This window comes from Perca flavescens, chromosome 11 (genome assembly GCF_004354835.1).
Source record: "Perca flavescens isolate YP-PL-M2 chromosome 11, PFLA_1.0, whole genome shotgun sequence".
Taxonomy (NCBI): domain Eukaryota; kingdom Metazoa; phylum Chordata; class Actinopteri; order Perciformes; family Percidae; genus Perca; species Perca flavescens.
The window spans coordinates 31,164,883-31,187,085 of NC_041341.1; the positions used below are offsets into that span (position 1 = coordinate 31,164,883).

The 22,203-nt window shown below is 40.8% G+C and overlaps 1 protein-coding gene across 1 annotated transcript; it reads left to right on the forward strand.

The window, feature by feature from the left end:
- The first annotated feature begins 345 nt into the window (after positions 1–345).
- Positions 346–21,169, forward strand: LOC114563577 (protein FAM171B). The gene is made up of 8 exons (XM_028590378.1): positions 346–700; positions 9,049–9,282; positions 10,438–10,530; positions 10,696–10,854; positions 13,600–13,770; positions 14,237–14,353; positions 17,815–17,938; positions 19,658–21,169. The coding sequence occupies exons 1-8, from the start codon at positions 520–522 to the stop codon at positions 20,556–20,558; spliced, it is 1,980 nt and encodes a 659-aa protein (XP_028446179.1). The 5' UTR covers positions 346–519; the 3' UTR covers positions 20,559–21,169.
- The last annotated feature ends 1,034 nt before the right edge of the window (positions 21,170–22,203 follow it).

Consider the following 22,203-nt stretch of genomic DNA (forward strand, 5'->3'; position numbering starts at 1 on the left):
TGTTTACAAAGTGCTTCAAAAGCATAAAAGAATATTACACTGTGAAATTACAAAACAGAATAAATAAAGTAATAAATGGACTAAAACTCTATAAAAATCTTAAAGAATAAGGAATACAATGGAAATCAAAAACTAATCAAAAGCCAATTCAAAAGAAAGGAAAATTTAAATGCATCAGCAATAATAATCCTATAAAACAGTGAAATATAATATACTATACATTTGAGTTATCTCAGTTAATTCATAGACAGACAGACATAAGAGAGATGAAAAGAGAGATAGCGATAGACAGATAGGAGAGATAAATACAGACAGAGATAGATGGATAGAGAGAGAGATAGCAGCTGCCTTAGGAAAAAGGGGAGGAGTTTTCTTGCGCAGTTTGAAGAGTGTGACAGCAGCAGAGTGGTTAGGATGGCGCTGGAGTAAGCATCTCTGTTCGTGTACTTAAATTCTAGATGAAAACTGGACCTGTGACGAGTGATAAGTGACCCTCATCAACAACTTTCATATAAAGTCATGCGCCATATTATGTGTCTGTTATCGGCGCTGATTTTATGCCAGAATGGGAAAGCGACTGGAGAGTTGAGTGCGAGCGGACAGTCCGTGCATATCAATGACGGGAACTATCCAAAGCGGGATCACATAGAACAACAGGAGCCTTCTCAGCACCGACAACAAGTGCTCGGTCCCCCGGCAGGTGGGTGTGGGCTTCTTAGTTAATCTGTCAGTTAGCTAGCATAGCTAGCATAACTGTGCTTTAGCCTAGCTACATCTGTGATCCCCGTGACCCCTTGTGTTGTCTTTGTGTCCACCATACACTTGTCTCCGGGGTCACAATTGAAAATAAACACTTTTTTGTCCCATTTTTTTGTGTTTTTTTGTTTTGACATTTTTGTCGCTTTTCGACACATTTTCGACGTTTATGCTGCCTTTTTTTTCTTTTATTAACGTTACCACCAGTAGGTTATATTAGGTCTACACTTATTACCAACTTATTACCACAAGTTTTACACTTTTCTTGGAATTCATGGTCCAAAAGAGCCCATAAACCTTATTTCTATGAAATTATAGCATACCTAATTTTAAAGTAGAGTTAATGATGAATACTTTTTACTTAGCTAGCGAGATATACTTCAGAGTCAGAGGACCATATTTGGAGTGGTATTCACAGACACAGAGGGTAAACAAACTGAAAAACGGGTCACAACAACGAAGGTTAGCCTAAGTAAAAATAAATTACATTGTAGCTTGAAAATAAGTATTAATGTTGGTGTTTTGATTTTATCTACTCCATCAAGCATCATATTACAGGTCTTTTCTAACAGATTAGGTGCTTAGATGTCGTCATTTAGTCGGCCCAGACCATCTGTATCAGGATTTGCTCACAAGGAGCTTGCTGCTGTCACCATGACTAACGGGTTCTCCATCTGTCCCTTTCTAATGCATCACCAGCAACAAGGCAGTGATTAATTAGTTTATATTCATATTATTATAACAATATTAACATTTTAAAGTGACTTGGAAGATGGCCAAAATGTTCAAAAAAGCAACAAAAAGAGATGTCAACATTAAGAAAAGAGTGTTTTGTTTGTGTAGTTGCTCAAAAAGCAGCTCAGAGGGCCCTGAACATTCTAAATAAAATAATAAAAAAAAATTATATATAACTAGGGCTGCAACTAACGATTCTTTTCATTAATGGATTAGTTGTTTGGTCTATAAAATGTCAGAAAATGGGTGAAACATGTCAATCAGTGTTTCCTAAAGCCCAAGATAAGTTCCTAAAATGTTTTGTTTGGTCCACAACTCAAAGATATTCGGTTTACTGTCACAGTGTAGTGAAGAAACTAGAAAATATTCACATTTAAGAAGCTGGAATCAGAGAATTTGTACTGTTCTCCCAAAAAACAAATGACTCAAACCAATTAGTTAATTATCAAAATAGTTGGCAGTTACTTTAAGAGTTGACAACTAAATCGGTTAATTGATTAATCTTTGCAGCTCTTAAATATAACCTAGTAATATACCCACTCTATATTATCTTTCCATCCAAGTCATGTGTTTACATAACAGCTGACTCAGCTTTCAACTTCAATTTGCGTCCTATTGTGGCTATTTTGAAGAGAAAGTAGGCCCCCCCCCCCCTCTCTAAAGTACTCTGAGTCCCACTCTCACAGATGCATGCACTTGTCATGACAATGTTCTTGTTCCCAGTGGAGAGGAGCTGAAAGAGGGATTTGTGACCCTTTTCATCAACTGATTCATGACTAATTCATGCTGCTGTAGGAGTCGGCTATATTACCATTCATCATCACATGAAGCTCCAGTGTTGTCGACTCAAACACTTGGAAATGCACCCAGCCATACTGTTGTCCCTTGTACCCTCCACAACCCCCCACCCCTTCCCCGCAGGCACGTGTTGTGTCACTGCCCAACCTTCTCCTCTTAGCCTCCCGTCTGTACAGAGCCAGCTCTCATGAATGACTGCCCACTTCTACTGAATAAAAAAAAAAAAAAAAAAAAAAGGTAGAAATACAAATGTACAAAAACCTTGTGGAACCTAATGGTCAATTCTCCCAACGGGTTTGAATGATATCGTACGAAAACGTATGCACAAAAATCCACATTATATCATTTTAGGGCTGCACGATACAAGGAAAATATACAATAACGTTGTTGAATATCGCGACAACGATATTACTTGCGATAAACAGATATTAAAGTGAATTCAGTTCTGCCTTTCTGCTGCTCTTAGTATTCTGCTAAAAACAACAACTCCAACATTCTACTGAACAAATCGATTATAATATATATATATATATATATATATATATATATATATATATATATATAAAAAATAAAAGGCACCACTTCGATCCCACGCAAAAAAAAAGTTTTCTGCTGATATTTTCTTTCAACTAACACAAAAAAATCTGTTGCAGACTTTTGCGCTGTGTATATTGCGCCAGTTGATATTGCGATGGCGGTTAAAAAAACAATATACTGTGCAACCTTATATCCAATCAAATTAGGCGACTGCCGGCCGGTCTCGTGATGACCGGTCACATGACAGTTAAGTGTAGTGGCCTTCACAGTTAAATTTAGCAACAAAAAAAAATTATTAAAAATTTAAAAAAAAGGGAATTGGGAGCCAGCTTCAGAGCACCATAAGGTCCTGGCCGTTTCAGAGGCTGTTGCCAGTTGAGTTTAGCTGACAAAAGGTGAATTTGAGCCGGGTACAAAGCACTGTGAGATGAAGGTCCATTCAGGAGCCGTGGCAGTTGAGTTTAGCCGACAAAAAGCTGACCGTGCAGGGCTCCAGACTAACTTTTTTCACTAGGAGCACAGTGGCCCCCTACTGAAAATGTTAGGGGCGCAACCAGAAAATTTAAGGGCACACACCGTAAATCAACATGCTAACCAAATATTCACATTTCTACTAATTTCTGATCCACACACAAATGCAGGTAAATTTACTAACAAATGTCCTGTCATTTGCTTACTCCACAACAGCAGGTGGCGCTGTTAAGTCACTTTAAGCCTACCAGGACCATAGATACACGCAGATTTTTTTAAACGTTATTACGGTTCATAACTTACTGGAACAAAGCTGAGCAACGTGTTGATTATATACAGTATATTGTAGCGATGCTGGCGTTAAAGACCCGCTGATCGTTGTCTGATTCTCTGAAATGAATGCCGGCATTGCATTGTGGGAAATCGGCTTTGCATGCGCCCAACTCTGATTATATCCGTTCTGTCTTACAGCATACTGTAATATTTCACCAGTAATAAGACCAAAATAATATTAAAATAAAGAAAGGCATACTATGATAATATCTACATATATATTGCTAGATATAGTATTATAGTTTAAAAAATATCAAAACAACAAAGCAATCGCTTCCCTGGCCGAAATAGACCGAAATAATAACATTAAAAGAAATACAATTAAACCATGATAAGTACTCGTACTTGTCATTGAAGAAATACGTTTCTTTTTATGTGTAAAACATACTGTATTTGTTTGATAGGTAGGTTTCTTATTTGCAGAACAAAATGCATTAGTTTGTGAATGATGTTTTGTATTTGCAAACCCCACTGAGTTTGTTTGTGAATCGTTGGGCATGAGTAAAACACGTTTTGTGTGTGTGTGTGTGTGTGTGTGTGTGTGTGTGTGTGTGTGTGTGTGTGTGTGTGTGTGTGTGTGAGGTTTTGGCATGATTCTAACTCCATAGCCTTGCCTTACAGCCTCAGCCTGTCAGTCAGTTCCCAGGGCACAGTTGCACACTGTGGTGCCTCCTGCTTTTCTCAGAGGAAGCGTAACGTCAACAGCACCGTGACTGTTTTTAATATCATACAGCAGCAAACGCTGTCTGTGTGAAGTTTTTAAAAACTGTAACCATACTTGAAAAAACAGGGGCAAATTTGCTGGTCGCACATGTGCGACTGGATGTAAATGTAAAATATATAACTAATGTTATATGAAGGAATGAAGACTAAATTCTGATGAACAACACAACAGTGATGCAAAAACTGACACAAACAATCCAGTTTCTGGTGTTCTTTCAGTTATATTACAGTTCAGTTTTTACTACTGGCTCCAACATGAAATTAGCCAAATCCCAGGAACATGGTTAACCAAACGAGGAAAAAATACAAAGTGGGGTCATCACATATACACATACTGTCCGTCATATGTCGTTCAATCTAACTATACAATAAAGAGCATCTATTTGTTTATGGACATCAAGCTAGGCTATATGCAAGCGCCATATGCTAGCTAGCTAGCTAGGTGCTTAAGTTATGTTATTACTCACCCTCGTAGTTGTGAACATAACTTCATACGTCCCTCTTCAAAGCTTTCTCCCGTTTCCTGATGGGTGTAGGGGAAAGTGCGTCGACCATTCTGTGTACATTGTTGACATATACTTATAATAAAGCTATAAACGGCGCGGGGATATATAAACTTGGTTACAGAGCAGCCGCCCTCAACAGACGTTCTAAAGTAAAACAAACGCACCCTCAACGGGGCAGGGATCATTTCATTGGTCAACACTACAGCTGGCATTCTATTGGTTGTTAACTTTTGGCAGGGTTATAACACAAAAAAATCCAAGTGAGCAGGAGAAATCCGAGAGCAGAAAATTTGCAAGCGAGCAGAATCAGCCTGAGTGCGAGGAGAAGGTTCAAAGCTGAGAGCAGGAAATCTGTCCAAACAACAACATATCTGAGTCCAAGCAGAAAGTTTGAGCACAAGCAGAGCAAATCCAAGCACGAGCAGTGAATATTTGAGTGTGAGAGCAAGGTTTTGAGTGTGAGCAGTGACTATTTGGGTGTGAGAGCAAGAAATCTGAACGTAATATCAGTGAGAAATGCTCTCAAATTGAAATAATGCGCTCTTGACTAATGACAGTAATATAACTCCATACAAACATGGGTTTCCTGGGTGAAAGTCTTGTGTTTTCCCCGGGACACAAACTTGAAAGAACCTGTTTTTAAGGACCCACCCATCCAGCCCGTCCTCCTCTCATGCGCGGTCCAGAGCGGTCTGATACAGCAGCAGTCAATGTGGTGCATACAGTAATAAATACGTGGAATACATATGAATTGCAGTGCTTTCCTTTTCGTAACTAATATGTTCAAACGGTTCATGAGAACAGCCCGATTCTGCCTTGTTGAGATTAACATCTTCATTGTTATCCCTTCATAATGGGCAAAGGAAAAGACTTAAAGATGTAATCATTAACCCCCAGCGGAGGGTTGTGATTATTTGACAACAAGACTGGAGGTTGTTCATTAAGTCTTTGTGCCAACCCTTCACCCAGCTCTATTCTAAGCATCTTTTGTCACAATTTGATATTGCTGACTTGTGATTGAGGCCGATTTGGCCCACATATCAAAGAGTGCACTTGTGTTTTTTTCAGAGGAATGTATGGCCTAATTCCAACACAAGCACACAAACAGGCATGTTTGTGGGGAGGATGGGGGGGGTCAGCTGAGATAAATCCCTGTTGGACCATCTGTTTGTGCTGCCTGGCGGCCTCACTGAACTCACCAGTCAACATATTTGTGCTCCTCCCTGGTTTTGATCATATTCTGCGGTTCAAAGTATAATAATTTAACGCTGAAATTGATATCTCAGCCAAAAGCAAATGAACACACATTCCGTTTACAACAAACACGGTGTTTTCCATAATAGCTTGCCAATCTAATATTTACCGCCTTCACTTCTGGGGCACGTAGCTTTGTCATTTAATGTTTGACCAGTGGAAGTACCTTCCTCGAGCTATGAACGAAAATGTCTTAAAAAGGTTCATACATTGATGAAGGAAGTGTTTGAAAACACAGCACTTCAGTAAACACATTCTGCTGGACACCAGTGCTATCATGTGCCCTATAATAACCGTATTCAAGCCAAATCACACACAGCGTGGGATCTATTTGTCATCTGCCTCAGCGGCCTCAGACAGCCCATTTCAATCCATTCATAAACCTCTTTGTGGCTGGCTTCACTTCGCCAAATGGGAAGATTATAGTAATCTGGCACGGAACACCTCCACTTCAGATGTAGCGACCCCCTTCTGTTTGGTTTGGCCACTAAGGCAGAACACACATTAAGCAGAGGCTGCCTCTCCCAAAACAATCATCATCTTGTCCATCTGCACTGGTGGATGTTTCCCCTAGATGACACTCACACTGCCAAATGTAGCGTTCCACATTGCGGCTGGAAATGCAGCCACTCCTGGCAGCTCCTGCTTCCGATCAAAGGGAATTGTTAGGGGCAATGATAGGGGATGATCTGGTTATCTGGTTTTGGCACTTGCTGAAATATTGTGAAAGCTGGTAGCATAAGGCATGGCTACATGAGTTTTCAGTAAAGCTCTGGCAGATCTTTTAGCAGCAGGATTATAAGCTATCAGACCAGTAACAAATGCAACCACTGTTTCCATCAGCTTGGAATTGTCACCATTAGAGAAAGATATGTGACATTAGGACCAGTGAGATTGCTACTATAAAGATATTGCAGCATTTAGTTACTAATAAAAAGTGCAATAAGGCCCTTTTTATGGCCTCTTAGCACAAAGTAACAACGATATACTGTAGCTGTGGAGGGTTGATGATGAGCCGGCTGCTGAGATTTATGGCTCCCAAAACTCACTTTCCAACCCAGACTGCATAGGAACAGTACACTTCAGTAGAGAATATTTATAGCAGGGCAGTGGGTGAAGGAAGATACCTTGGTGCTAGCAGAGTTCTACAGCGCTACACTGTATTCTTGGTACTGTGGAGTTTCTTTGAAGCATTGTTCAGTGGCTTCAGGGCACTTTTTCTAACTGGCCAGTGCAATCATTAATCATCAAGTGGCCAATGTGGACATGCCAAAAACTGAAGGTCATTGTGTGGCCACTTGAGGCTGGCTCCAAAATGGAGTCAGTCCGCTGTAGTCTGTATCGCCGACGTTTTACGGGATTGTTACGGTGCCGCTGAAGGTTCTACCGGATGTCCCTCATTTCGGCCGGATGTCAGTCACGTTTTGCTTCCTTGGTGTTGGTATTCTAAACTCGGCCAATATAAATGAGGACTATGGTTATCTGCATGTTTTTCTCCTATCTAAGATTAGAAATGTGAAAAGTCTTTGACCCCATCGTGATCTCATCATTTTAGGGGGTTAGTGATGCCATGAGTACTATTTCCATACTGTATTCTATAAAGTCTGTGTTTTAACCTAAGGCTGTGCACCTTCACAGTTGTCCACACAGCGAGATGTTCACACATTCTTACCCTAATGGCTGCAGGTGTTCGGAATGATAAACTTGACTTTGAATTGATTTTGGCCAGTTGGGGGCAGCAGAATAGTGTAAATTGTAAACACAAGTTAGATATAAATTAAGTTGCCTATTAACAGTTCATCGTTAGCATTCATTCGGAGTTGTGTCAACCAGACAAATATAAATTCAGTATAGACTCTCCTTTAAGCTCACCAAGTGCGGAGGGGAAATATCTATGTCTCTTAAGCTGCTAAAGGCTCCTCAACGCCAGCTAGTAGCTACATTTGTCTGCTGCGGTGCTGGGCAGGTAGTATATAGTTTGTTTAACTTAGACTTTTTTGTTGTTGCTAAAAATCAGCTGCTGGGGCTAAAAACAGGCTTGATGCGAGCGGAGAGTTAGACTAAACAAAAAAGTTAAACTAAAACAATTAGCTAAAGAGGCCAAAACGCTTGGAGGAGCTGAGGGCAACTGCAGAGCTGGATATTTGTTTATGCATGGTCCTCATTCATTCATATGGGCCCCTAGTGATGTATCACTGAGCATTCCTTCATTGTTAGGTAACACTAGACCCCTGAGAAATAAAGTCTTGTTGACTCACTATTGGGTGTCGGTGCACAGTGTGAAAGTGGCTAATTGGGTTTATGGATAATGTGACTCATTAGCATTAGGCCCTAAATGGGATTCTTTAGTAGCTACCTGAAAATGTGTAATGATTAGAGCTCTGTCCTGAGACTTATTGGAAATATGTACTGTAACTAGCTGTCTGTATGCTGATGTAGCATAATGTTGTCTCGGAGTCACACTTTGCTGAACTAATTGGTCAATTTTACCAGTTTTATGTATGTCCACCTCTGTAGAATCTGCTGGGATTAATTCATTGATATCCTCCAGGGATTCAGCAAATTACTTTCCCCATTTTGTTGTCAATAAGGTGCCTTCTAGGTTAATTGGAAATGCAGCCAACTCCATTTTGTTAAAGCATATGGTCGTACTGCATACAGAGAGGTGGACAAAATAACAGGAACACCTTACAAATGCAGTTTAAAAGTGCAAAAAGTACTTTGTGGAGCTTATGATACATTCTGCTGAGTGTGTGTCAGAGGTGCAATTTCTGAGACTGTAATTTGCGGCGTTTTAGTGGATTGCATTATATTGTAAGGTAGTCTTATTTTTTACCATCCCTTGTAGTTTATGTGTGAACCTGAACTTGTATGAATGCTCATGCTCAACTCTAAGCCCACCCATCTTTGTCTTAACCCCGATCCCCCTCCCCAGATTCGATTTTTAACCTAAAGGTCCAGGTCAACAATGTGCTGAGTCGTCAGTACCTGAGCCAAGCGGTGGTGGAGGTCTACATCAACTACACCAGGACTAAAACGGCTCTTACTGGGGAGGACGGCAGTGTTTTACTTCATGTACCTTACCAAACTGGGATGCCAGTAACAATTGTGGCCAGCAAGGAGGGCTACATTTGTACACTGCTGCCTTATAAAACCAACAGAATGCCAAGTAAGATGAATGTGTGTTTGTGCTTAATGTGGAAATTGTTTAGCTGAATCACCCCAGATAATGAGCTTTATGCGGTGTAATTTTAAATCATAGTTGGCTCTCACAGTCATAGAAATGTCAGTGAGTACTTTAAAGACTTTTCTTTGAGTTTAGTACGCGTGAAAGTTGTCTAGATGTCATTATGAGCCCTGTAGTTTCTGTCTCTTTTTGTCAGTTGAGGATATCTGCTGTTCCATGGCTCTGCATGGTGAGGGTGAACTCAATCAATTACATAATTTCACCCTCTGGAAAAATCATTGTACTGTATCACTACAATTTCTATTAGCTGTGTGTTTGTGTTTGACACAAATCTGTCAGTGGATCTGCACATTCGATACGATGCATCGCTTTTGATGTTTGACTTCAGACGTCGATATGTGTTCTTAGTTTATTTATTTGAAAAGATTTATTTGTATTTAATTATTTTGTTATTATATTATAAAAAAATGTATTACATTTTTATTACTTTTTTTTATTTAAGATCAAATACAATTTCAGTTGCACTTATTTGGTAAGAGGATACATCTGTTGTTTTGCAGTTTATATAAATAAAAGGAAACATTTTCACTCATTTCTCTGCAGCTCTGTTAAAAAAGAAAATTGTGAATTGTATCGAATTGTGAGTTGAGTGTATCGTTACATCCCTAGATAGTTTTTTTTTTTTTTAATCAGGACACCTAAAACTGTGTCATGTAAAAACGCAATCACAGAACATACTGAGCCTTATATACTTCAGGGATTTTCTAAACTTTCTGCTTGTCATTGCAAGGCCACATTTTGTTTCACCCCACTGCATTTGAAACCCAATTAGGCACAGCGGCAGCACCCAAGCAAAAGTAAATGGGATCATTTTATAACCCACATCTGGAGCATCTTCTTCTTTCTCTGTTGCTCACAGGGCCATGCATTTCCAGTGACTGCAAATAACTGAATCTGGAGCTATTGTTTTTGTAGTAAAAGCTTAGAAAAGTGAATTCACCCATTCCTTGGCTCTGTGTACGTTTAGATATAACACAATGTCCCACTGACATCTAGTGGACAAACTGTGAATTTTTAAATGAAGTACTCCGTACTAATTTTGCATCTTTCCCCTTCCTTATTTTTTCATTGCTGTAGTATTTTCGTCCGTGACCATGTCACTACTTGGTCTGAATCAGGGGAACATCTGGCTCTTTGATGATTCTGTTCTGATCACTGGCAAAACATCTGGTACTGTATATATTGTGGCACTTTCTCATTTTTTTCCCCTTTCTCTCTCTCTGATTTTCAGTACAAGCATTGCTTTAAGGAAACACATTATGTTAGCCAAATATACTGTAGCTGCCTTAAAGGAAAAATATTTCCTGCTGTTATCATGTTTTCCTTTATCTGCAGACGCTTGGTCGCAGCCCATTGTCCAGTTTCCCAAGAGCCTGCTGAATCTGACAGCCAGCAGTAATGTCACCTCTGTCTCCGCCTACGTGACCATTCCCAAGCTGGCGTCAGAGGAGGACAGCTCTCCCAACACTTTGGGCATCATGAGCAGTACATCAGGTAGACGTGTGTGCTGCAGTGACACTGTTCTGAAAAACAATTCAACTGAAAGTCTAGTTTTCTAGTTTGTAAAGGCCCTGGACACCCACTAATGGGTTTTCAGTTAATGTGGCTGATTAGAGCTCTTCCCAGGACTGTGTGGGTATGTCTAGAATAATTGATTGACGTCTTCCTGCGCCTTGTTAGCTTTGTTGCACCTGTTAGGGCCGAGACACATCAGGCCGATTATCGGCCGTGGGACAGTCTGGCGAGGTCAGTGACTCAAATCGGTTCGGTGTGTCCCGTGCCGTCGTCAGTCTGGGGGGCTGTCGGCGTTCATTTTGGCCAACCTGACATGTTCGGTCGGCGGCAGGGCCGTCGGGACTCACCCGGAAATGGCGAGCGGAATGAGGTGACTAGAGTCTCTCAAAATCTGACGAAAATCTTTTAAACTGACCTTTGTTGAGCTGAAATGAAGACAGATTCAGCAACTGCACGGCCTATTTCTCACTTAAAATGTTTTCAGAAACACGTTTCAGTGAACTATTTTAGTACAATATGAGATCGTATTCTGAACGGCTGCCATGACAGTCTGGTTTGAATTAGAGATGTTCCGATACCGATACCAGTATCTGTATTGGCTCCGATGCTGCCTAAAACGCTGGTATCGGTATCGGAAAGTACTGGAGTTTATGCACCGATCCGATACCACGTAATAAAGCCCTAAAGAAAATCTACGTTAAAGTACCTCATTTTTCGGACTATAAGTCGCTCCGGAGTATAAGTCGCATCAGTCAAAAAATGCGTCATGAAGAGGAAAAAAACATATATAAGTCGCACCGGACTATAAGTCGCATTTATTTAGATTATGAATACAAGAGTTATTCAACTACACAATAGCACACAGAACAATGAAAAAATACGGTAGTTTATTTATGTTCTTCTTCCGTTATAACTGACAAACTGGACAGTAAAAGAAAGTTCTGTGGCGTTCATTGTTTGTGTTTGTTCATGTTTCACAAAGATAGAAATAATATCACATCCATACAGGGATAGTCGTATACAGCTGTTAAAACATAATAAAATATATGACACACTGGTATCGGATCGGTACTCGGTATCGGGCGATACACAAGTTCAGGTATCGGAATCGGTATTGGGAAGCAAAAAATTGTATCGGGCCATCTCTAGTTTGAATTTCCGGAGAAAACAAACCCATGTGACGCGTTCGTCCAATCAGCTGCCGGTTTTCATTTCTTGGGCAACATTACAGATTAGCGCCGCCTGCTGTTATAGAGACGTATTACGTCTCGTCTCCTCTCGTCTTTTTGGTCTGTTCTGTGGCAGTTCTTTGGACCTCGGGGACGCGACTGATCATATCGACGGGGTTTTCTGTCAATGGTCGGCCGTCGGCTATATGTGTCTACAAAATTAGGGCGGGAAATGTCATCTTTATCATTCTTATAGGTGAAAAATTTGTGATCTGATGTATTCCCATCTAAACCTCGGCCCACCTTCAACCTGAGCAGAGGTCTAATCAACCACAATAACTAATAACACCCGTGTGGGATTGTGTCAATTTTCTTGAAAGAAAAAGAGTCAAAATCACCATTGATAGTAATCCCACAGGCTATCTGAACTGTAAAAGTTAATTGCAATGTACTGTAGAATTAAGACGACAAAAGTAAGATTTGAATTCTGTCTGTTGTGCCATCTAGTGGTCCTATCAAAAAAAAAGACTGTGGAAGACACAAAGACAGGCTGATACAGATAAACGGGCTAATAGGGGGCACCTACCTGGGTAGCTCACCTGGTAGAGCGTGCACCCCATGTACAGAGGCTCACTCCTCGCTGCAGTGGCTGGAGGTTTGCAGCCCTTTGCTCCATGTCATTCCCCCTCTCTCTCCTGTCATGTCTAAGCTGTCCTATCAAGAAAAGGCCTATTAAAAAAAAGCAGCACATAGGCTGTGTAAGGGATTTCTTTATAAAAAGGGGAAGGCCCAAAGGCCAGAAAATCTGACTCCAATATTCTCTCTAAATTCTAATCCCCAGCCTATTTGTTGATGACCCAAAAGACCATAAACCTCAAAGAATCACTGAGGCGATTACTACTACTACTTTTACTGAACAGTATTTTAAGTATTTACAAACACATGCAGGCCTACATGCGGGCAACTGACACCTCCTCGTGCCTCCCAGTTATGCGCAATGTTACAAAGTTCCACTCCTTTTTAAATATCTCTGGGTGTAGTCTGTCCTCTGCATCCTCAACATGTGGGGGATGCTTCATTCACCCCAGGATGGCAGAAGTCTGTTCATTCTTTGAAACCCTGTGACCTTTTTTTGACCAAGCGCCTAAACACACATCCCTACTTGACTATTTCCTGCCATAAAACCTCTCAGAAAGACACAATCATCATGATAATCTTCAACTGTAACATCCTATATGGCATCGCCCCCTCTTCTCTCCCTCAAACTTTTATCTTAACCTCAAAGTGGGGTGACCTCTAGCAAGCTTAACCTTCTATGCTTCAGTGACATTCCATTGAACCACTTCCTCAATTGACCGCACACAGCTTCTTTTGCAACGTGGACAAATGTAACTGCTAATTTTCTTTAATCATGTCTACAATAATAGAAATATCTCAACAGCTGCATTGTGTTTATTTCTGAACATTTCATTCAGGACAATTTCATGAATTGAATTAGCCAAGTCCAGACATTCTCTGAAGCGTTACTTCCTCTGTTTTTTTAATGTTCTTAAAGGATACCTCAGTGTGGAGTTGAGTCCGGTGGCGGCTGTAAGTGTGCAGCTTTTCTCCGGAGACACAGAGTTACATGTGAGTGGGCCCATACAGATCAGCCTCAGCATCCCTGACAGCTGTGGACTTCACACTTCCAATGTTGTTCCAGCATGGTTCTTTAACCGGACCACTGGTGAGTACAAGTCACACACATACACTAAAATCGGTTTAGATCTTTAAAGAGTCAGGAGAGAAAGTCATGGATGATTGCATGGCCTCTACATGGAAATGTATCTTAATAAAGGAGGCTCAGTTTCTATTAATGAAATTAACCGTTGACATAACGCTAGGTAATAGGGTAATAGTTTACTGTTAACATATCTACCTGGTCATTTTAGAGTCATAGATCGTGTGCAAGTGGCAGACATAATATAGAGAGAATACAGACGGGGCCTCATGCGTCGGACCTGGTGCATTCATGATGATTCTCAAAGAAAGTATCGGGTCATTTTGGGTCAATAAAACTTTCAGAAGATACAAAAGTGGTGAGGTAGATTCTGCCAATTCACTTCTTTTTTTTATTTATTTAAAGATCTGACTGGATTGTGGTAGTTGTGGGAAGTGTGATACAACAGTGTTGTTGGGTTTGTCTCACCTAGGTGGATGGATGAGGAAAGGACTGGGGACGGTGGTGTCAGCAGGAGGAAAACTCGCGTGGACGTTCACAGCTCCTCACCTTGGTTACTGGATAGCAGCTCCTTTGTCATCCACCAGAGGCAAGCGCTCCCCCTAAAGATGTTTAACTAGAATACAGTGATCTATATTCAGATTCAGTTTAGTTTATTGTAGGGCTGGGCAATATATCGATAGTATATCGACATCGTAATCAGGGTTTCCCCCAGTGTATTGCAAGCCTGGTGGCCCGCAATGTTACAAAGTTCCACTCCCGATCATCATGATAACCTTTAACTGTAACATCCTATATGGCATCGCCCCCTCTTCTCTCCCTCAAACTTTTATCTTAACCTCAAAGGGGGGTGACCTCTAGCAAAATTCAGTGACATTCCATTGAACCACTTCCTCAATTGACTGCACACAGCTTCTTTTGCAACGTGGAAAAATATAACTAACTGCAAATATTCTATAATGATGTCTACAATAATAGAAATATCTCAACACTTTTCGGTCTGACTTAATGTAGGGCCCTATGGAATCTGTCTTATTGCTTTTTTAAATTCTCAATTTCCCGATTCTGTCCATGATTCTGTTATCACAGAAACTATCTGGCTCTACATGAATGCTGCCATTAGTCTGTGACTGGCCCCAGCCGGGCCTTCGTAAAAAAATAATAATACTAATACTTAAAAGACACTTGGGGGGAAACCCTGAGGATATCGTAATATTTTTGTTATTTATTTCACAGGGACAATGGACATAAGGTCATTTCCATCTGTAGTCCCTGGGCAGAAAACAGAGAATAACATCTCTGTCAGGAGGGAACCCTAACACTGGAGTATAAAAACGCTGATACATATTGTAATATGGCTTAAGGGTTTTCTTCGGTTCAGTTTATTCTTTGTCCCAGAAGGGCAATTTGTGTGCAGCAGGAAGACATCACATGAAAATATACATAACACAAACCACACAACAATTAACTAAATAAAAACAGCAATAAAAACAAAAGCAGCAGCTTCAGCCTGAGTTAAGAATAAGTAGTAACAGAGTTATGATGGAGACATAATGAAAGAACTCCAAAACAAAAACTCAAACAATAGATAATAATAATAAAGATAAATAAATAAATACAGGGGTAATTAATAAAAGCGAGGGCTATGACCAGCTCTTAGCTGAGTTGAGTGCCTGAATGGAACGAGGAATAAAAGAGTTTTTGTATCTCTGTTTAAGAGCCAAGGGTGTGCTAAAACGTAAGCCAGAAGGTAATATTAAGTATTCTCTGTACAGAGGGTGAGGGATGTCCTTGCAAATAGACATGGCTTTTTTTCAACTATCTTGCTGGCCACATTCACAATTTTTAAAAGTGCATATTTATCCTTGATGTAGAACAAAGAGTCTTTGTTGGCCTCTCTTGCACACAGAAGCAGTGTTCAGTTGGAATTTAAGCTGGTTGTCAATCAAGGTGCCCAGATATTTGTAGTATGGCACCATGTCTACGTCCTGGCCCTTGATGACACTACTACAGGGGACATTGGGATGACGTCTGAGATCAATGGACATATCCTTAGTTATTGTAATGTTTAGACGAAGGAAAGCATTCTCACACCAGGCAACGAAATCATCAATCACTGGACCATGGTCATTTTCACGTGTACTGAGAAGATGGCTGACAATAACCGAGTCGTATGCAAACTTGATAATGTGTCTATTATCGTGATGGCTACAACAGTCGTTGGTGTATAGGATGTACAACAGAAGGGACAGGACACATCCCTGTGGGGATCCAGTGGATGACATTAACTTACTGGAAAGCTCACTGTTCACCTGACCCTCTGACATCTCTGAATGAGAAAATCCAGTATCCAGCCTACCAAGCTCGGATCAAGGTTAAAATGACTAATGAGTAATTTCTCTGCTAGCAAATGAGGTTGCATGGTATTGAAAGCAGATGAGAAATCAAAAAAGAGTAGCCTAGCATGATTCCCACTCCGCTCTAGATGCTTATATAGGAGGTTGAGTAAGGTGATGGTGGCATCTTGTACACCCCTCTCTGCCCTGTAGGCAGACTGAAATGGATCTTAAAAGGAGTTCCGCCTTAGCTAAAAGATCAACTTTTATACGTTTTTCTAAGGATTTTATGACCAAGGAGGTCAGGGCAACAGGCCTGAAATCATTAAAGGTTTGGGGATGGCTAACATTGGCAACAGGCACCACCGCTGACTGTTTCCATAGAGATGGCACTCTCTGCTGGGTGAATATATCATAGAATACTGGACCTAGTTGCTCTGCACACACTTTCAGCAGGTGGCTGCTAATACTATCTGGGCCTGGACTTTTCTTAGGTCTGCAGTGTTTAAAGCAGTTGATGACACTACGTTCATTAAAAGGAAGGGATAAATGGGAGAGTTGCCAGAAGACTATTTCTGAGTTCAGAATGTTTATTGCTGAAGTCTTGATTGTCGAATCTGACATAAAACCTGTTAAGGTCCTGTGCCAGCAGTGAGTCAGACTTGTAACTGTTCAGTTCAAGCCTACTCCTCCCCCTTCCCTTGAGCCCCACAATTGTCTTCATACTGTCCCAGGCAGAGCCCAGGTTGTTCATCCTGAGTGGTGTTTCTAGTTTATCTTTGTACTTAAGTTTACCTGCTCTGATTTCCCTTTTAATGTCCTTTTGAAGCTTATGTAGTATCTGTAAATTTCCTTCCTGAAAAGCCCTATACTTTTCCTGGTTTAACATGCTGCATTACAGTAAAGTGATGTAATCTTCTGAACTTACCAAACTGTTCTAGCTGTTCTATTATTTGCATTACCCACTTAGTCATATCCAAAATATTGATGATTATTTATCTAAAACCCAAACCATTATATTTTGTGGAAGCGCTAATAATCAACCCTGCAATATCGCCGCAATATCGACATCCAAGTATTTGGTCAAGGATATTTGATTTTCTCCATAACGCCCAGCCCTAGTTTATTGTCATTTAAACATGTTGTTAAGACATGAAGGAACGGCATTCCTTACCGTGGTCCGGCAGTGTACCCAATACACAATGTCATAGCTAAAATAGACCCTCTAATTAATAAATAATAACCTAAAACCTATAATAAATAGAACACAGAAACCAAGCAGCATGTTAAAAGACTAGTGCATTATATTTTATCTTCTAAGACTATCATCCTGGGCATGTTCAGCAGTAACAGGGTAATGTTATGGTAAATAAAATGCATTAGAGGGAAATTAATGAATGGCAAGCATTGCCTTTAAGTTTTGTAAACCTACTGTGTACTGGGATTGTTCTGACTGTGGCAATTCAATTTCTCAAACCTTGGAACATGATGGAGGAAAAAACTGAGCCTATAAGGAAAAATAATTTAAAAAAATATAACAATGAATTGAAATTGGCCTGGATCTGGCTAAGGTCAGTGAAAAATAAGCACAAGATTTATATTTTAGACATGGCAAAGGTTTGCACCTTGTTCATTTTCATTTTTTTTTTTTTTTTTGCATGTATGTTTTATAATTTATCCCAACTTCTAAATTCAGACCATCTATTTGCTTTAGGTTTCTTTGGATTTGCCATCCCCATTGACTTCATCTTACAGCATTCATCTCTCCTGGTGGCTATCCTCGGAGGAATGCTTGTTATCGCCATCTGTCTCCTGGCTGGGTTCTTGTTTTATTGCAGGTAACAGATAGCCTGGAAATCCAGACCCAAATCCGAAAGATTAAGGGTCTGAAAATGGCCCAACTCGAGGGGCGGCACCAAGCATGTATTTGAAAATCTCACTGCACGCAATTGGATAACACTACGACCAATCACAACAATACACGGGGTGACATATCCAGAGCGTACCCATATGCTTAGCTACCAGCGGAGCTAACTGGTAGATTAAACTCTTAGCTACCAGCGGAGCTAACTGGTAGATTAAACTCTTAGCTACCAGTGGAGCTAACTGGTAGATTAAACTCTTAGCTACCAGCGGAGCTAACTGGTAGATTAAACTCTTAGCTACCAGCTGAACTAACTGGTAGATTAAACTCTTAGCTACCAGCGGAGCTAACTGGTAGATTAAACTCTTAGCTACCAGCTGAACTAACTGGTAGATTAAACTCTTAGCTACCAGCGGAGCTAACTGGTAGATTAAACTCTTAGCTACCAGCGGAGCTAACTGGTAGATTAAACTCTTAGCTACCAGCAGAGCTAACTAGTAGATTAAACTCTTAGCTACCAGCGGAGCTAACTAGTAGATTAAACTCTTAGCTACCAGCGGAGCTAACTAGTAGATTAAACTCTTAGCTACCAGCGGAGCTAACTGGTAGATTAAACTCTTGCCGTATCCGGTCGGCAAAACAGCAAAAACGTCCTTCTTGCCAAGGAAGGATTTGGATTCCGTATTCTGTTCCTCTTTTAGATAAAAAGCCAAGTCTAACTCGTTTCAAACAACTGTTGTTCATCCGTAGCCATCTTGCAGTGTTTACTAATGACTTGGACGTTGCAGCGCTGTCGTCATCTGTTTAGCTCGCCTCTGGCCCTCCTATATCTGATACACTGATGTCATTGGTGCAGCTCGGCTACAAGGGCATAGTTAACGAGCATCATTACTGAATGCCAGAGTGACTCGCTGAGCAAACTCAAATTGTGCTCTCATGAGAACTCTGGATTTCCAGGGTTTGCTTTCATCTCATACCAGTCTATATACTACAAGTTGTGTTGATGTTAACATAATAAGTCAGAATAACATTTAAAGATTTACAATGTGATTTTGTCGCACCCACCCAAATTTAAAAATGTCTCGCCAGCTCACAAATAAAGCACATTTCAAAATATACATTTCATTTTTAAGTTAGTAACATGCTTTATGGCCTGTAACTGAAGGTTTTAGTTCATATATATATATACTATCACCCCTCCAAAAACAGGATTGAGTGTCAAAAACACATGCCTTGGAACCTTTAAGGCTCTGGCAGCATAATCCTGTTCTCCGCTGTTGATCTGCATATGCAGCAGAGTTTCTCCATAACAGCCAATTACACAACTTCTGTGTCTCACTATTACTTCCTCAAACCTCTGAAGCTTTGACAAAAAAAGTATTCAGTGATTTTAGGGGTGATTTGAGAGGTTTTGTTGTATATTAGTGGTCAATCCAAACTTCCTTTAAAGCAAGCAGCGACATTTGCAGAGACACTTAACAAGCCCACAGAACATGAGCATTCTATCATTTTCAGCGGCTTTTTAAGCACTTTTAGATCAGTAAAACCCATTATTCGTAAAATTGAATGTTATAATGTTAAATAATATGTTATAATGTCTGTATTCCGACTGTGTAACCATGTACTGTATGCAGGGTGATCTTTTAGACAGAAGAATTAAGTCAGTTTCATTCACGCCCTGTCTTGTCTGCAGACGTCCGCTCAGTCAAACGAAAGCAAAGAAGATCCTACCGGCGCTGAGAAAAGACCAAACCACCTCCACATGTGACGACGAAGGATGTTCAGGGGACTCCCCTCATCCCCAGGATGGACTGAACCAAACGTTCGCAGAAAGGGGGGAGAATCTGCACAACGGCAACGTAATAGCCAACCCCAATGCTGTGGCTATTACCATGGAGCGCAACCAACTGGAGTTTAACACTGACATGAATGATCTGCTGTGTTTGCATGAAACTACGGATCAGATCAGAGTTCCGGCCTCTCTGACTGAGAATCTGTTCCTTTATAACCAGCCTGTTGCCATTTTTCACGCTCCAGCATTCTTCAGTTTGGATGAGCAGCCCGAGTGGAGCAAGTCGGCCACTCTTCCCCGTGCGGGGGCCGCCGCTGAGCCGCTGGGTAAAGACAGCTTCACCCAGACTCTGCAAAAAGGTCCCTCCGCTGCCCAGAGCCAGGCAGTGGAAACTGAGGACCAGCTCGGGGTTCTGGAAAGCTCTCAGGCAGCAACGTCCACCAACACATCCAGGGGTCACTTCAGCCTCCCAGAGTCCGCGTCGGTCCCGGGAACGTTAAATAAAATCCGGGACGGCAGACACTCCGTGCATGCCTTGGCAGAGCTTTCTAAAACCCCCTCGACTCAGCCTCCCCGGGCCTGGTTCGTGTCACTGGAGGGCAAACCTGCAGCTGAGATCCGTTACGCGGTGTCAGAGCAGCAGAGGAGGCAAAGGCCCGTCGAGAGTCGAGAAACCAGCTTAGACTCAGGAGTGGATATGAGCGAGTTGAACCAGACGTCTGGCAGGAGGTCTGTAACACTGGAGCGCAATGCTACTTTTGTCAAAAGCAAACGCAGCAGCAAACAAGCACCTCCACAGTAAAAACTCTTAACGCTTGCAATGCCTACAGCCCCCTAAGTTTGTATCAAAAGCATCAGTTCTACCTATGAGATGTAACTTATTGACCTCATTGTTTCATTTAACATATAAATGTTAAGGCGCTAGTCCAAGTCGGGGGTAGAGGCCCACATTCCACACACGGGTATTTCATAGGACAGCTGAAGACAGGAAAGGGCTGTGGTTCGGACTCGCGCCACTGCGGTAAGGACTGAGCTTTAGTATATGGCTATCGTGGTGCCACTCCACATATTGTTTTAACCGAAATATATCCGATTTTACAAAGTGTCCAAAAACATTTCATACTGACAAGTTACATAGCTGCAGTTGCTGTTTTTTGTCTGGCTCCAATTGGACAAAGACAGCAATGTGAATGAGATTAATGAGGTCCAACACGGCCATAATGACCAGTCTTAAAACTTTTTATTTCCATCAAGATGAACAGAGGAAAGTCCACACCACCATGGCTAACGGAACACCACTGAATCTTTGTTATTTTAACAATGCCATTTGATTTGTGTTTGTTTGTGCATGTTGTTGTGTATATTGTGATGAAGTGAATCATTTCATTATATTTTAATAAAAAGAAAAACTGACCTTGGCGATGAGCATTCTTTTGTATCTTATTATATACAATATACAGTATGACACTATAATGTTCCTACTTGTGGTTCAAATGCAAGTGACCGCAGATATGTGTCACTCCACATTTTAAACCCACATTATTTCACTACCTCTTTCTAAATACAGTGGAATCATTTAAATCAAATTGTATTTCTTCTTCTTCTATTTCTTCATTTTTTTTATTATTATTTATCATGGCATATTTACTCTCAGTGATGGGTGTAACGCATTACAGAAGTAACGCAATTACAGTAATGTATTCCTTTTTGCTGTAACGCAGTAATATAACGCATTACTGATAACATTTTGGTAATATTATACCCGTTTGCGATCTCAGTAAGGCGAGTTACAACGCATTTTAACCCGACATTTATAAAAATATAGTTGTGAGTGTTATTTCCTGTTGCTTAATTCGATGGTTGAGAGGACTGCATATAGACAAACACATTTGCGACATGGACATTTATTTTCAGGAGTTTTTTACGCTGCGTTCAAGCGAGCTGTCCCGTCACTGTTCCCGTGGTCAGAGCCAGAACCAGAGACGGTAGGCCACTGTCCTGTCAGCGCCTACAGCAGTGTGCCCGAGCAGCTTACATATAACAACATGTCGGGATTTAAAGGTCCCATCACATGGTGCTCTTTGGATGCTTTTATATAGGCCCTAGTGGTCCCCTAATACTGTATCTGAAGTCTCTTTTATATAGACCTTAGTGGTCCCCTAATACTGTATCTGAAGTCTCTTTTATATAGACCTTAGTGGTCCCCTAATACTGTATCTGAAGTCTCTTTTATATAGGCCTTAGTGGTCCCCTAATACTGTATCTGAAGTCTCTTTTATATAGGCCTTAGTGGTCCCCTAATACTGTATCTGAAGTCTCTTTTATATAGACCTTAGTGGTCCCCTAATACTGTATCTGAAGTCTCTTTTATATAGGCCTTAGTGGTCCCCTAATACTGTATCTGAAGTCTCTTTTATATAGACCTTAGTGGTCCCCTAATACTGTAT

What these genes read in the sequence shown, in the direction of transcription:
- LOC114563577 (XM_028590378.1), top strand. Translation starts at nt 520, where the DNA reads ATGCGCCATATTATGTGTCTGTTATCGGCGCTGATTTTATGCCAGAAT. An exon ending in AGTGCTCGGTCCCCCGGCAG is followed by an intron (nt 701 to 9,048) that starts GTGGGTGTGGGC and finishes CCCCCTCCCCAG; the next exon opens with ATTCGATTTTTAACCTAAAG. An exon ending in GGGTTCTTGTTTTATTGCAG is followed by an intron (nt 17,939 to 19,657) that starts GTAACAGATAGC and finishes TCTTGTCTGCAG; the next exon opens with ACGTCCGCTCAGTCAAACGA.